This window comes from Bicyclus anynana, chromosome 2 (assembly GCF_947172395.1).
Source record: "Bicyclus anynana chromosome 2, ilBicAnyn1.1, whole genome shotgun sequence".
Classification (NCBI taxonomy): Eukaryota; Metazoa; Arthropoda; class Insecta; order Lepidoptera; family Nymphalidae; genus Bicyclus; species Bicyclus anynana.
The window spans coordinates 5534371-5552311 of record NC_069084.1 but is presented as its reverse complement, the minus strand read 5'-3'; the positions used below and the strand labels follow the sequence as shown (position 1 = coordinate 5552311).

General features: G+C 36.0%; 1 protein-coding gene across 2 annotated transcripts in view; it reads left to right on the top strand.

The window, feature by feature from the left end:
* The first annotated feature begins 2357 nt into the window (after positions 1-2357).
* Positions 2358-17941, top strand: part of LOC112045376 (zwei Ig domain protein zig-8-like) — an 80074-nt gene continuing 64490 nt past the window's right edge. For both annotated transcript variants that reach the window (XM_052887612.1, XM_052887610.1), the window contains exon 1: positions 2358-2528. In XM_052887612.1, the coding sequence (XP_052743572.1) occupies positions 2420-2528 (109 nt within the window). In that variant the 5' untranslated portion in view covers positions 2358-2419. The remainder of the gene's footprint in view (positions 2529-17941) is intronic.

The window sequence follows — 17941 nt, the reverse complement described above, 5'->3', positions numbered from 1 at the left end:
TTTCAATCTGTTGGCGTCAAAGTCGAGACGAATTTACTTAAACCTATCTATGAAAAAATTAATAAGTGTAGAAAAGAACGCCGAGTGTATTCACTTACTTAAGGAGTTTTTTAAACTATTATCTCCCATGTTTACCTCACATACTCATTATTCATCATCACAACAGTTGGAAATTGAGTTACCGGGTAAAACCATCTCCCATAATATACAAAATTGTAATTCTGTATTAAATTTTTAATTAAAATAAATTATTGAATACTGTACTGAATTTTTTTATTTTCTCGCAATCGTACTGAAAGTATAGAGTAACACGCGGGGCTAAACCCATTATAAACTCGGTTTCTATTTAGCGGCTCTCGCCTTACGGCCTCAAATACCTCGTATATAATGGGTCGCTTTAGCCCCTTGTATAACAATCTACTATTTTAAAATTCAGAGATTTACTCTCTACAATCTCACAATTTCACATATAAGTATTATTATAGATATAGTTCCAAATATCTTTTCCTATATTCGTAGATAAACCAACGAGGCAGTTTATTTTACCAATTTCATAAGTGGTGGTTCTCTACACAAGGCAATTTTCATTCGTCCTTTATTTTCTTTGGTAACTTTAACAAGTTACCAAAGAAAATAAATATAAACAGTTTTCGATACAATAGTAACAGAAGCCGAAAAGTAATACAATTTTCAACGTAACCGCAACGGTATAGTTCGTAAACTGAACGGTTTATGAAAACATAAATTCTACTAGAGTACTCTTTATAGATGCCGTGAATGTAACTCTTATCTTGAAGGGAATAAAGGCTATGCAGACGCAAGGTGGCCATTTCTTATGCTGTTTTATGTATGCGATAAAGTTACATGTGAGGTTGGTTTATTTGTAAGCAATGCACGACTCGATCGCTTAACCGATCTTGATGAAATTTTACACAGAGATTGCTTGTAATCTAGAGGTGGGTAAAAACACAGCCTTAACCACCCAACCTCGGACCTATGTTCTAAATTTGAAGCTTTGTTTGTTTGTTTGATTGAACGCGCCAATCTCAGGTCCGGAATTAGAAGTATTTTTCATTAAATGGGTAGGCCATTTATTGCGGAAGGCTATAGGCTATATTTTATTATCAAAAAAATTAGGGATTCTTCCTGAAACCCCAATAATGTAACCCAACGTGTACAAAAGTTTATGAAAGAATTTTCAAAATCGGTTTTGTAAATCCAGAGACTACCCCCTACAACCACATAAACTTTACCTCTTACAGTCAGAGGAATATTATAAAGGCGAAAGTTTGTGTGTAAGTGGGTGTGTATGTTTGTTCCTCCTTCACGCTGCGGTTACTGAAGCGATTTGGCTGAAATTTTAAATGGAAATAGATTTCACTCTGGATTAACACATAGGCTACTTTTCATCCCGGAAAAATCCATGGTTCTCGTGCAATTTTTGAAAAACTGAATTCCACGCGGACGAATTTGCGGGCGTCCGCTAGTCTTAATATATAAATGCGAAAGGTCATTCATTACGAAATCTCAAAAACAACTTGACTATAGTTAGTAGGACACTAAGAACGGAATCTGCGATAGGGTCGGATTAAAGAGGTCTAAGGGCGAACGAAGTAGCGAGCTTCCGCTAGTAGCCTATATACAAATCGAACTGTATGCATGCGCTCGGTGAGAATGTTCGTATGTGCGTTTGACTTTGGTAAGCAAAAATGTTTGGTTAATAATGTCATACCCCCATGCTTCGGAGAGCACGTTAAGCACGCATTGGAGTATAGTTCCATATCCCCTTTCCATTAAGGAGGCACTTGGCATGGCTGGAGTGGGCCATACAACAGACTGATGAGGCGCATCCTCATCAGTCTGCGAGTGTGACATCCCCGAATCGGACGGACGAACAATCCGACGATTCACATGAAATTCCGTAGAATCTAATTAGGAATCGCTACAAAACATCACTGTATTATACTGCTTAATGAAGTAAAGTTACATCCATTTACATTCGTTTCAATTGTATTCTAGTACCTATCTCTCGGTGTCAAAGGCACACTAAGTGGGATGTTGATAGAGGTCAAGCGTCCATCAAGATATGCTTCGCAAAACTGATAGGGCACGTCTGCGGAAGGCGGTTTGTCAGCGAAACGCTTTCACATCGCGTCCTATTCTTTGTTTAAAGCTCCTTTTTACTTGGTTTTTGTTAGGCATATTTTAATTAGCCGTACCATTTACGTAAGCCTTAATTTAATTCTGTTTAAAAAATAGTTTAAATTTTAAAATTGGTGGTATGCTTTGTTATGTTATGACATTGTAAAATATATGATTATGGTGACGATGATGATGATGATGACTATCTCTTTGTTACAGACAATGCATCGCATAGACCCTCGGTTGGCGTATAACGAATGGATGCGACAGGGCTAGCATGGCGGTGATGGGGTTTGGAGATATGCGAGCACGCGTGGGCTACCGGCTCAAGATTGGACTAGTGGTGATCGTCAGCATGGTCATGGGGTTCTTTAATGAAAGTCAAGGTAAGATCAGCTACGTACTTGTTACAGATAACCTAATGATGAGGGTTCTGTTTTTTCGTAGTTGTAAAGCAGAAACGGAACATTGGTTGAATGGGGAAGAAATTTTATTTTTCGAATATTAGCTTATTAGTTTTGATTTGCTCAGAAATGATTACAAAAATAAGAAAACTAATGCCGAATAAAGGTCGTCAGGACAACTTAATTAACAACTCAAACTGTAACCAAAATAAAACCATAGAATGGCAGAGAATGACCTTGAGTGAAATCACGCACTTGTGAACGTTGTGTGTAGGATTAAAGGATCACTGTTAACAAACTTCCTTTTCCACTCAAGTCACTCTCTCCGCCTATCCCAAGTCACCCACAAAATAACACAGCAAGAGATGTGGACGGCTCAAACGCCACGAGCACACTGAAGACGCAGCGATAACATTAGTATTTAAATAATTTATAAGTTAAAATTAATAATATAAAAGTTAAAATTAAAAATATTTATATACGTATATACGTTATACGTAAGAAATTCTTTGGATTGGCCTTCTGGGTTTTAATCGTAGCTACTAAACTAAAAACGATCTTGATCACTCGTGAGCTAGCACACAAATAAATCACACAATAATTGGTCTATGCAATCTACAATGTCACTGACAAACAAACAGTTTATCAAACTTACATCATACCTAAGTATTTTTGCGTCAGACATAGAACTCAATTATTGGTTTCCGTGATAGCTTTATTACGCAATCTGTTATTAGGTTATGCAAATTATTCATAACAGCTAATATCTGTTAATGGTAAATCAGCAATATATCCATAACCATCATGTAAACTTGCGATTACAATTACCAAATACGTGGTCGATGAAAATGAACACAACAATTAGTACAATGCTCTAAACATGTACAATTACAGATAACATTTCACTTTACATTGTTAAATAATAATAATTGATCAATAAAGTTGCGCTGAAGTTGTAAATGTTGATGATGATCATTTAATGAACTTTACATTAACATTGATGTAGGAATAAAAAAGAGATTTACGGTAATATTGGATTAATCGAGTACCTATTGGAAGTACTCGTACAAGTCTGTCGATGTCTTTTTTTCTAATATTATGTACCTGGTAGCTTTTAATTTTCTTGGATGTTGATGTGTTGTTAAAAAGGCGCGAGTGTACTATTTTTAATGGATACAATTCACTTTTATTAGCCTTATGCCCAAGTTCAGCAAAGGAAATAAGAACTTAAATCCATCGTGTGTCAATTTGGAAAGTACTTAATAATTTATCTTATTACGAATCATTGTTAAACAAGCAAATGTTATAATTATTACCCGCGGCACGTAACTTTAGCGCTGAGCGAAACACGGTGGGGATAGCTGCGCATCGGTACTGTCGCGCACACAATACAATTATTACGTTTATTAATTAATAAGTAAATAATTTTAATGACATTATTTTAATGTTTATGTTAAATAGTAAGTCTAGCTATAAACGAAATGTGGGGTATAGCTGTGCATAGGTACTGTCACGCACGCATAATTATATTATACTTATTAAATAAAATATTGTGGTTATTACTTCTATATTACAAAGTTCACTGTGTAGGTGTTATACGAGTAGTTTATAGTTCAAATTAATATTTTCAAAGACATCGTTTTTTTAACAAGTATATAGAATGTAAAAAATAAAAACATTATTGCAATTATAATTATTTAATTCAGATAAATGTAAGTCTAGATATGTAAGTTCTAGTCTAGTCTGAATCAGACAATGGTAACACGCCTTCAATGGTAACTCGACAAGACTTTTTACTTGTTGACTTTTGACTTTTTAAATGATTTGATAAAATACTCGTAGCTTCGCCAATCTCACTTTTGAGCTGTTTTAAAGAATATATTAATTCAGAAGATTCTCTTTTTAAAAAACAATGCACGTCATGCACCATTTTCCGTGCCTGTCTTCTCAAAACAGTATTTCTTCTAGACATATTCACTGTAAAGTCTCAAACAAACTAAAATATATATATTTAACAAATAAACTTAACGAAAACCAACAATAAAAATTAATAGCAATAACAAAACAATTTAGAACGCGACTGTACACTGGGAGTTCGCGGAGCGTCGTATCAGTGCCGGGGACCGAATACGACTAGAGAGCCAATCACCGCTACGGACGCTACGCACGCCCGCCCTTCATACCTGCAGCCCCCCTCCGATACCGTATTTTAGACTTCTGCGCATAAACGGTCAGCGCTAAAGTTACGTGCCGCGGGTTGTACATATTTTTCTTTTCGGAAATCTTATAATCACAAAGACACCATACTCTTTTCTTAATATTAAGCAAAAGTGTCGTTAGTTAGTTATTTATCAACCCATTTTCAGCCCATTGCTGAGCTCGAGTCTTCTTTTAGAATGAGAGGGGTTAGGCCAATAGTCCACCACGCTGGCCCAATGCGGATTGGCAGACTTCACACACACAGAGATATAAGAAAATTCTCTGGTATGCAGGTTTCCTCACGATGTTTTCCTTCACCGTTTGAGACACGTGACAATTTCTTAAAATGCACACAACTGAAAAGTTGGAGGTGCATGCCCCAGACCGAATTCGAAGCTACACCCTCCGGTATCTGAGGCAGAGGTCATATGGGCTATCACGACATTTTTTTAGTGAAATTGTAGAGTTAGTCTAAATTATATTACATGTTACATTAACTATTAAACTAAAAAAAACTTTGAACTTTGTTTATCTATTATTAATTATCAGTTTAGTCTGGAGTTGAAATCTAATTTTAGTACCAAAACGTCAAAACATTTGGTGTTCAAAACGCCTGCATTATTCGCATTACCATATTCCACATAAACCTAATTAGTGAGGCTAGCAATAGGATAGTAATTGGCCATTACTTGGTCTTTATGACAGCATTCACTTTGCTATAGCCTCCAGTGAAATCATCGAATATTTAATATTGGCGTGTGAATTGAGTTTAACTTCACACATTGGTTTTGTCTTTGAAATTATGCTTTTGATGTTATTTTGTTGTTATTATGTAAATACTGCAGTTTGTTATTGAGCTTCTTTTGTAAATCTCGTTCTAGAGGGATTAAAAGGTCACAAAAACAATTTCCTAAGACACAAACATATTTGTAGTAGAGAACGTTTATTTCTTTCCATAAAAACAATAATGTACTCGTATGTATTTTCTTAACTTAATTAACACCAGATAATAGAGTGAATTGGCTGGTGGTAGGCTACGGCCGTGACTAGTTACAACCTTACCGAAAAAGACGTACCGCCAAGCGATTTAGCGCTCCGGTATGATGTCGTGTAGAAACCGAAAGGGGTGTGGATTTTCATCCTCCTCCTAACAAGTTACCCCGCTTCCATCTTAGATTACATCACTTCAGGTGAGATTGTAGTCAAGGGCTAACTTGTAAAGAATAAAAAAAAAATCTTTTAGGCAAGCGCGTTTAGGTCTTAGGTCACATCTACACTTACCATCAGGTGAGATCGTGGTCAAGCGTGAGCTTATTCCTTATTAATTTATTTAATTAATACGATTCATAATTCATAAAATTGGGTGTATGGGCCACCCAAATTAGTCAGAAGTATTCTGATAGGATTTGGTACGACAATAATAATCTATTAGCCGGGGATCAAACCTATGAACTTGCGTTGAGTCTGGCCCCTTAACCGTTGAGCTATTGAGGTTATATAAACTGAGAGAGACGACTATTTTATACGTGTATTGTGTAATAACATATTCGGTTATGCGAAGCTATTTACCCTAAACAGTCGCATTAGTTGAACAAACAATTGTGTACAAACGTCGTGTGCGATGTATTTGGACACGGAGGGTGGTTAGGCAAAGAATTGGTATTTGCTTTACTATCAGCTTGTGGGTGCCAAAAGAAAAAATAACTCAGTGCGAGCTTCGAAACTACTGAAGAGATTGTCATACGGTTTTCATTAATAGGAGGGAAAGTTAAAAATATTATTTGATTTTGGATTGAATCAGGTATTACTTAGCGTTAGTTATAAACAACTAGCGGAATACCACGACTTCGTCCACTTTAACACATCTTTAATCCAACCCTATCGCAAAATCCATTCTTAGCGTATACTTTGATATGATATTGACGATGCTTGATTGTAGTTTTCACAACTATGCTCCGTCAATTTATGTTTGGTGATGCATATTTATTATTATTATTTTTAAATACAACCGAATTCAAATCTTTAATGTGGAAAGTAAAGGGATTATAGGGATAGCATTATAATATTTTCTACTTTGATTTATATTGATTCTATATTGATCACTTTGGTAGAGGTGCCAATCCAATGATTAATTTAAGGTAGGAGGTACCTATCATCATTGAAGGCCTTCGTGGCGCAGTGGTATGCGCGGTGGATTTACAAGACGGAGGTCCTGGGTTCGATCCCCGGCTGGGCCGATTGAGGTTTTCTCAATTGATCCAGGTCTGAATGGTGTAGGGTGGTAACCAGCCACGGCCGAAGCGTGGTTAGTTACCACCCTACCGACAAAGACGTACCGCCAAGCGATTTAGTGTTCTGGTACGGTGTCATGTAGAAACCCAAAGGGGTGTGGATTTTCATCATCCTCCTAACAAGTTAGCCCGCTTCAATCTTAGATTGCATCATCACTTACCATCAGGTGATATTGTAGCCAAGGGCTAATTTGTAAAAATAACAAGATTTTTGTTTCTCAGACATTCTTTTTTTCTTTCATTTGGTTTTTCAGTAACGGCTAAAATCAACACCACACGGGCTTGGCACCGACTTGAAATTGATTAATGAGTGGAAAATACTATAATGTTATTTTTCCCTTTTAAGTCGAAATTACATGATTGTTGATTTGTTTTTCGTCGGTTGAAAATTTAACAATATACACCCATTATAAACTATCGAATCCGAAATTAAGCGATCTCATAAATTGTTGTTATTTTGTAAAATATCTATTGCTGATTATTTTTGTTTATTCAGTTAAGTAATCTAATTAACAAGCCAAAATCATGTAAATGTTAACATACTCGTATTAACTAATGGTTCACAGTTACTGTTGAGCCTATGTCTAGTAATCGTGCAGTTAAATCAATAAATGCTTCCGCCAGTTCCCAGTAAACAAAGTTAACTTCCTGCTGTGCGAGTAATATGAAACAATGCACACAAAGTTCTGCGGTACAAAACGCATATTGCAAACTGGCTTTTAATGTTTGCTCTCCGCTATCATTCTTTGGTTAGATTTGCTTTTAATATGATTTATGAGTATTCTAACTTTTACAGAAACACACTGTGTCGGTTTTCTTTAATTATGTAATACACAATAAATTACACTAGTAAGCTCAGCGTTTGTCGACCCCCCACCAGGTGGACTGACGACATCGTCACCCAGGTCCAACAAGATAATCTCTACGTTTCATCCCGAAACCGGAGCATCCTCAGGAGATGTTGGCTCTACAACGTGCAATTGCAAAGTTTTGACTTGGACTTTGCAATTGCACGTTGTAGAGTCAACATCTCCTGGTGATGCTCCAGCGAGGTTGTCGCATGGGTTCGTCGGCTTTTCGCGGCTTATCATATAATAGAGATCGACTGAGTCGCAGGGATTCGCTGGATGCAGGTGGCTCAGGATGGTGATGTTTGAAAGTCCTTACAAAATATCTGTCTGTTTCTGAGTGTGTCTGTCTATGGGATCGTAACTCTCAAACGGATGGACCGATTTCGATCCGGTTTTTTTAATATTTGAAAGCCGGTTTCCTTGCGGTGGTTCTACACGACACGTTTACACGTGTGTGTACTACAGTGATACTCTCACTGATTATGATTTATATAGGCGTGTGTATGCGTCCTTCCATTAGTAGGTTTACTAGGACGCAGGATATAGGTATTTATTGGTATTCAATAATTCAATATTTTCGATATGTGAGCTTATTTCGTCCGTAAAAAACGACTGAATTGAAACGTGAATTTGTGTGCGTTATAAGTCCAAAGATAATTGGTCTGAGTAGTAACTGGATGGACAGCTAAGCGTGCTCAGGGAGGCATGGTGATGTAATACTGCCATATTCCGAACTCTGGGCTAAAAAATTTACTAAAAAATTATAAGAAACGCTCGACCCGAACCTAGAACCTCTTGATCCCAAGCCACATAGCCTAACCACCGGACCAAAGAGTATTAATATAGTAACACCATCCTCTATTTGTCCTAATGTCCTTTATATTTGTACATTTTTACTGTTAAATGTTTATTCAGCAACTAATGCGATTATACAGGGTAAATAGATTTATCGCCAAACCATACATGTTATTATCAATATTGGCATACCAAATGTTTGGATTTGCTATGGTTTGCAACACGTTAATTCGTCAATAAATATATTTAATAGGTACGTTTTGTTTGTTGTGTAAATAATAATTTTTATAATTACTGGTAGTGGCTTTATATTTGGCTGGATTTGTTTACATGATTAAATCAATGTATTTCTATGTCCTGTTGCTGAAAAGCGTGTTAAACTTACACGAGTTTATTTATCACTAGTTGACGCTGTGCGGTTTCACCCGCGTGGTTCCCGTTCCCGTAAGAATACGGGGACAAAATGTAGCCTATAGCCTTTCTCGGACCAAGGCGCGTTTGAAACCCTCGTACCTTTAGTTTTAAGTTTTCGACTATTATTACCACCATTAGATTAAGTTAAATTATGACATAACCTTGACCTTTCAAAAGTGCTTGTAAACTAAGCCTAATTAAAATAAATGAATTTAGACTTTTGATAAATGGACTATCTAACACTGAAAGAATTTCTGTCATCTGGTAATAAAATCACCTCTCTTTTATGAGGGAGACCTTGTCATTCAAATAGGTTGATAATAATGACTTACTCTTCAGCATGTAATTATATTTCAGCCGCACAATATATAATTGGATTTCAGAAACATCGAGCATTTTGTGCTAAAAATAGTTATTGGATGGCATACAAAAAATTACATTCCGGATTGTTTTCCGAAAAATTGGATAACGTCACTGCGAAATTAAAAGAGGGAAACATTTATTTTCAGTGAAATTCCTGGAAAATAGGTTAAAAATTGATGCAGTGACGCACAGCACTTTCACTTTTTAACCAACGCTAATTGCAATTTATTTTACTGGTTGGTATCAAAAAAATATTGATTACAACTCCACAAATCTTAAGGAAAACTATGTCCTCAGTATTGAGAGACGGATACGGCAAATCCATTAAAAAAAAATAATAATAAAATTAATTTTGATAAAAAATATTTAAAAGCTCTTACATGAGAGAGATTCCCTTCAGTAGTCTATCAAAAATGGGCTGATTGATGATGATTCGTATTGGCATCCTTTCGGAAATCCCTTCACTCTCAGAACATACGAGTTTTTCGAAACGCATTTGTACATGCAATTACAAATGCGTTTCGTAAGTTACAATCTCGTAATTATTTTATATTCTCGATATGTTGGACTTACCCGTACTGACCATGATAGCCCAGTGGATAAGACCTCTGCCTCCAATGCACCTCCGGGCCAGGGCATGCACCTCCAACTTTTCAGTTATGTGCATTTTAAGAAATTTAAATAACACGTGTCTCAAACGGTGAAGGATAAACATTGTGAGGAAACCTGCATGCCTGAGAATGTTCTTAATTCTTTGCGTATGTGAAGTCTGCCAATCTATATTGGACCAGCGTGATAGACTATTGGCCTAACCCCTTTCATTCTTAGAGGACACTCTAGCTCAGCAGCGAGCCGTATATGGGTTGATAATGATAATGATGACGACCCGTACTGGTGCCTAAAGATATAAAACTCAATACATTTTTTAACAAGAAACATTAGGAATATAATTCGCCCATATAGTGCGTGTTCACCTTTAGATTTTGATTCATTATAGATCATTATCAATCCATTATCAATCCATTTAGACCTGAATTTTTTTTTGTAAAATAAGTGTTTTTGTCTAATTTAATGACATCATAGAGTGTTATAGAACATATAAAAAAAACATTACAATTCCATAGGGGGCCCAGAAAGGGCTGTATCCTATGTGACACGGTAGGCCTAAACGTATGCATAAATTCCATAATTTGAGTACAATGTCTTTATTCATATCACATGAAGTATTATTATTTTTATGGGTTAATAGGGAGGCATCCTGTTAGACTTTTTGTCCTACTATACTGTTCTATAAGAAATATTGTATAAACCTTATAACGCAGGATTATTAATTCCGAAATATTACAAGAAACAAAGGACGTTTTAGTGCGCACGGATGGTTATAATGTGTTTCATTAGGACGCGCGCGTGCATACAGATTCTGGATGTGTCAGGGAAACAAATATATTTGTGTACTTAATCTTGTTTTGGTATTTTCCTTTGGTAGACCGATATTAGAGCCGTTATAGCCCAGTGGATATGACTTCTGTCTCTGGTTCTGAAGGGTGTAGGTTCGTATCCGGTCAGAGGCATCTCCAACTTTTCAGTTGTGTGCTTTTTAAGAAATTAAATACCACGTGTCTTAAACGGCGAATGAAAAACATCGAGAGGAAACTTGCATACCAGAGAATTTTCTTAATTCGCTCCCATTACCACTTCAGCTTAGAAAATATTCAGTTAAGAAAATATTAATTTGGAAAAAATATACTACTTACATAATGTTATAGTTGCTTGTAGAAAATATCGTCAATTAATGACTTAAAACATTCATTCCTTTAAAGTAAAGGAGTGAATTTTATAAGTTTTAGTCAATAAAAAAACTAAAGTCCACTTGTTTAGTTTTTTCGTTTAGTGGTTCTTGAGACTTCACTTAGTTTGCTTTGAATATTTATTTCAATATCTTCTCTTAAATTTATTATAATCTGTATAAAAAATGTTATACTTTACGTTTATAAATCTTAACTAACAGGTTAACAGAGTACAATTAAGATGTTGTACTACATACATGGAATCTTCACTAATTTTAAGATCGATTGGCATAAAACGGTTCGTCGATGTAATAAGCTATGCTGTAAACAAATTGGCCAAAAAAACTGAAGCAGAAGTTCTAAATATGTATTTACATATTTAGACGAATTTAAATTTCATTTAATGTTTATGATATATATTTAGATGGTAATTTTATACGCACATAAAAATTGTTGTAAAATTTTCAGGCACCTACTAAAACATCGCGTTCTCTTGTTCTCTTAACTTTTATTCTTCCCTGTGCGAAGATTTCTTCCTGTCGTTATGCTCATATAATTACCATAACTGTTAACCTTAATTGTTAAGGGCAATCTCATTACATACTCATTCTTGGGAAGTACATAATAATATTTAAGGTTGTTTAGGTTTACGACGCTCGAACGTATGCGATGTAAATATACGTTATGGCATAACCTTTACATGTTGTTAATTAGTGGTTGATAAAATTATTACAATAAGTTTAATTTATATTTCCTCAGTGCCTGAAGACGAAAGTCTTCGAACCGTGCGTGTTGCCAGTGATGACTTAAAGACCCGAGACCTGGTCATTAACTGTGGCCCTCATAAAAAGGCTCAAAGTCACTCAGCGGGCGATGGAGCGAGCTATGCTTGGGGTTTCTCTGCGTGATCGAATCAGTAATTAGGAAAGTCACTGATATAGCTCAGCAAGTCGCGAAGCTGAAGTGGCAATGAGCAGGCCACATAGTTCGAAGAGCCGATGGACGTTGGGGTCCCAAGGTGCTGGAATGGCGACCCCACACCGTGTTGGTCAACCCTCCACTAGGTGGGCCGAAGACATCAAGCGGGTTGCAGGGAGCCGCTGGATGCTCGCGGCTCGAGACCGTTTTGTTTGGAAGTCCATGCAAGAGGCCTATGTCCAGCAGTGGATGTTTATCGGCTGTTAATGATATGATGAAGTTTAATTTACAATTATTCTTTTGTGTCAGAAACAAATTTCCTTAAAGCTAATGTTGTAATTTGATTTTTAAAGAAACGATAGGTACTCATCATTAGCGAACGCTGAAATTTTCTAATAGGTTACTCGATCATGTATTTTTAGTCAAGTGTTTTTGGCTGAGTACCAACGTAAAATATTATTTACGCCTACGTTTATTCGTATTGTCATTATTAATATGTATTGCTTTTTAGTTGCGGGCAGACGGTTATTGTACAGATAGTAGAAATGCTGTGGTAATATTATATACCTATTTCGAGCGTATAAAATAAATTATAATTATAAATGTGTACGTGTATGTATTGTATTTTAAAAGGTAACCCGCTAGGAATCGGGTTGTTTAGACACCTCGCTACTTGTACTCATAATATACCTACTCGAACACATATTATATATGTTTACATTAAGGTTTTTTCATTTTATGTTTGCCACGATGGTAGGAGTAAACAGCTCATCACATAATTTATGTATCTAAGTGATAACTCATGTCTTTAGGTGGATACAAGACTTATATGGGGCAAAAAGGCCAATGTAACAGCACTCTAAGTTAACGCACCGTCATTACACGTAATTTTAAACTTGCTTTAAACGCTGGAAGCTCTAAGCTTCGCTTGCCACTTCCATTTGCATACTAATTCCCTGTTTAGACAATGGTCCCCGAAAGTAGTGCTTAGTAAGGTCGATTCGCGAAAGCGGTTAATTTCAAAAACTGGTACTGAAGCTTAAGTAAATGGGTATAGTTTGGAGGAACTTGATATATATAACCTTACATACCTTTTTTGTGTTCTCACAATAACACATAACGTTTTTACTATCAATTAAATTACCTATTTTGGTATACTCCGCAGAAGATTGATAAATTCAAGTGGCAACGTCTCCTGTTTCGATAAAAGACCCTCTTGTTGATGATTGTGATATTGTGGAGAGCAGCTAAATAAACAGTTACTGTTTTTCATTATAAAATTTCGCACACAATGCTTACTTCCATTCAACATTTCGCAGCATTGCTTACCACTTCCATTTGCCTCTTAATTCCTAGTATATGTACACGATGTACTCAATATAAAATAAATAAAGCGGCTTATTTCTAAACAATAAAATCAATTCTTTTGCTGCAAAATTTTTGGAGTGAACATTGCTTCTACTGATGGCAACATTGCGTTTAATTTAAAAAAAAAAACAAACTTAATCCAAGGAATACGCACGAAATTTGAAACGCGTTATCATTTGCAGCAGTACGCTTGCCACTTCTATTCCTTATCTTATTCCTTGTACACGCAATGGTTTTCGAGTGTGCGATGTAAAGTCGACAATAAGTAGTGGGCAGCTAGTTTCAAATCTTTAACGTAAATTCTTCTGCTGCGAAATTTTTGATATGAACATTGCTTCTCTTGATGGCAATATCGCGTTTGCTTGGCAGAGTTTCCACTACGCCGAACCGGAAAATTCGTCAGACTGGCGTAAAACTGACGGACGAGGTTGTACAGATTATATAGAGCTATGCACACTATGCCGAGTCCAGCAAAAATAACGAGCCAGGTATTTTAGGCGGACCCACAAAAGTCCAAATACAATTTACTATACTTGACTATACAATTTTATTGTAGGATCACGTGCAATGTGAACACCTCTGTCCAGTGTCCGTTTTTCGGCAAATCTACCGGTCTAGCGTAGTGGGAACCTAGCCTTTCTAATAAATAACAAAGTTGAACAAATGACTACGCATAAACCGTACGCGTAATTGGAAACGCGTAATCGTTTGCGGCAATGCGCTTGCCACTTCTATTTGCATATTAATTCCTTGTATACGCAATGGTCCTCGAAAGAGGTGCAAAGTAATATCGACAGTAAGACAGAAATTGACAAAAAATAACGTAAATTTTTAGTATGAACATTGTTTCTTTTTTGATAGCAACATCGCGTTTATTTTTGTAATAAATAACAAACTTAATCCAATAAGTACGCACGAGTGGCATGCGTAATTTGAAACGCGTAATCGTTCGCGGCAGTGCGTTTGCCACTTCTATTTGCATATTAATTCCTTGTATATACAATGGTCCTCGAAAGGAGTGCGATGTAAAGTCGACAATAAAGCGGCTAATTTCAAAACTTTGCGCTGAGGTTTAATTTTGTAGCATTGTTTTCGAGGCATTCCCGCTTTGTGTTCGCGTTATTAGGTTTTTATGTATTTTTTTTTGTTTGATGAGGGTAATGTACTTTAAAAATACTGTAGGCCTGATTCAATTTTTACTATAATTTACATACCCTTTAACACTAACACATAAATAAAAGCCTGGAAGAAATCGCTACTTAGCGATAAGGCCGCCTTTTGTATGCTGATCTCTTCCTAATTTGTTTTTTATTTCACTTGTTTTTGTCTTTTGTGGTGTGCAAATAAAGTATATTTATCTTTTTATCTTATAAATAAGCTTGGAAAAATTCTCATACTTTTTATGCATCATCATCTGGTACAAGAAATTATGGCAATTCATAAGATATATATTTATAAATTAATCGGCTGTTATGTGAAAGTTAGTGAAGAAAGATCGATATATGGGCTATCTAACTCTGAAAAAAAATTTCAAATCGGACCAGTCAGTAGTTCCTGCGATTAGCGCGTTCAATCAAACAAACAAAAAACTCTTCAGCTTTATAAGTTTTGCTGAGATTTTTTTTCAAAAAACAAAAACTTAGAAACTCAGCCTAACCTAAGACTCGTATCCAGGACCTCGTGGTCACACATGATAACCACTAAACCACCGAGGAAGGGTAATTCCGTAGCTACGAGTGTGTGCTAAAATTTGAGTGAACTGAAAACTTTTAGTTCCAGAGTTTGTCAGTCGATAGTAAGTAAGCAGCTGCTTCAAACTTTGTTACACGAATCCAGATTTGCATAGACACCGAGTGGATTGAATCGTTTGAGGACTAACAAAATGCATTTCAAATGCGGATTGCACTTAAGCACATAGCCGCTACAAATTTAATGCAAAGGTCCTTTAGCTTTGCCTTCAATAACTTAAGTAGGACTGCAATGAATAGACTGCGAATTGAAAGAACTTTTATTTATCGTTGTATACAGATATTCAGACTGTAGAAGGATTATAGACTAATAAGTCAACAAAGAGTCTTTGAATGCAGTCCATACCAGAGATAATATAATAGAATTCAAAGATGGCCGCCGGATGCATCACGTGTCAAAAACGTAGCCATGTTGACATCTGCCGGATTGTTAATTAAATTATAACACATTAGCTCGTAAAGTATCGCTTATTTCACCAATTACAATATCGTAATGTATCTCATTACGAACATGATGCCGTAATGTAATATAAAACCTTTATCATCCGTCTAATAACGAACGGTACTTTTTTAAATCTTGGCAAAGAGTTTTTATGTCAGAAAAGTGCTCAACATTTTATGAATAAAATTAACTTTGTGAGATAAAATATAATAAAAAAAAACATTTAATTCTTTAATTTTAATAATTTTGGCAATAAATGTCAACCATTCAAAAGTGTTATAAAACGTCGTATGACATACGTGGGCTTTAATAATTACAACCTCTGCTTCCTTACTATAGCTCTCGCCTTCGGCTCGAGCTGCAATATCGCCTCGGCTGTAATTTTCAACTTACCACACTTATATCATAATGTACTATTGTATAAGAGCGTCAACGCACTAACGGTACGCCGTACTATAGCTCGTCTCGGTTCTATAGCGGTCTGACGCAATGATCAGTAGTTCTTGAATATTGCACAAGATAGACGTCGAAGAAGTTACTGCAGTTATTTATATAAATTATAACTCTAGAACGACGCCAATTGAAGTTAAAGGCGCCCCGCGAAGTCGAAAGCTAACTCGCGTAGATAAAATAGCTACAGGTAAAAAGCAACGATATTGTATACTATAAACATGTTACATGCCTACAAAATCACTGCAAAAAGTGAGATGAATTTAGCTACTCCACTGAGCGCAATCTATTATATATTTATGTTTATTGAGCTAAAGTTCCTAAGCACACAGCTCGACATTGTATTTATGTATATGTAATATTTGTTTATATAACTTTCTTTGTTTACTATGCGACTCAATGAATTGCGATCAATTAGCCGCTTTTATTCGCCTCAGTTTTGACTCGCTAGTGACATATCCCTATTATAAAATCTTTGGTAAAAAGCCAGAAGAACATTCTAGCTATGTTTAAATCTATTTATAATCATTATATTTGCCAACAAGAGAAGCAGACTTTCCGCAACCATTTATAATATTTTATTATAATACCAAGTATTATTTTATGGTACCTACACTCTCTATAAAGTGGAATAACCACATAAATGCCAAAACGCCACAATAGGCTTCCAGCGATCACAAAGTCCTGGCCAGATTAAAACAAGGCCATTTATGCGATTTTATTAACTAAGAAAAGCCCCATTGTACTATACAATGAACAATAGAAAATGTACTTACTTGTAATACCCAGATATTGTGACATTTATGTTGGCATGTTTAACACTGTGTAGCTAGTATTTCTTGTATTATTAAAACTTAGCGTAGTAGCAATTAAAAGAATTGTTATAGTTATAATGTTAGACAAAAAAAAAACATTTTTAAGCTATTGCATAGCTTCTATCGCGGGCCTTGAGCGCGGGGACCGAATCCAGAAATTCCGTAACGAAAAAACCTCACGCTCCCAACTCCGACGGGCATCGTCTAACGTCGTTTCAGTTCGGCAGTCTTCGACACGGCGTTGTGTGCGTGCGATTAGACGTATTGTATGTATAAAAAATAAATAATTATAATTGCATAAGTTGATACAAAATGCTATACAATAGCTTTACCGCGGCAGTCCCCGAGTGCCACACGTCTTTTTTATGTATACTTGGCAAGTTTGATGATGACACTCCCATGATATGCGGGCGACGGGGAGGAAAGGACTGCGCGGGTGTGAAGTCGTGCGCGCGTTTCAGAGGCTGGAAGTGGGGTGCATCAGTGGGTTTATCTGTCATCGCTACCGGCCCCCGCGGACTATTGGGAGTGTTACGAACGAATTTGCCAAACAATAGTTTGTCTAATTAATAGTTTTGAGGCTGTTGTGGGTAATCTCTGGATTAAATCTCCGCTTGGAAATCAATGTAAAATTTCAACACCTGTTACCTATTACACCTCTAAACGGGTTGAATTTTAAAAATTCTTGAATCATAACGTATTTCTTATTTTTTTAATGTTTTATGAACAAATTTTTAAAACTGTAACTCTTAAAATGAAAGACTTTCCATACAAACTTTCACCCCCTTCTATTTTTATTTTAGGGTAAAATGTAGCCTATGTTTTGTTCCAAGGTTCCATTTATCATTCAAATTCATCTTGATCGGTTAAGTCGTTTAGCTGTAAAAAGGTAACAGACAGACAGACTTACTTTCGCGTTTATAATGTTAGCATAGATTCAGTATATAGGAAGTG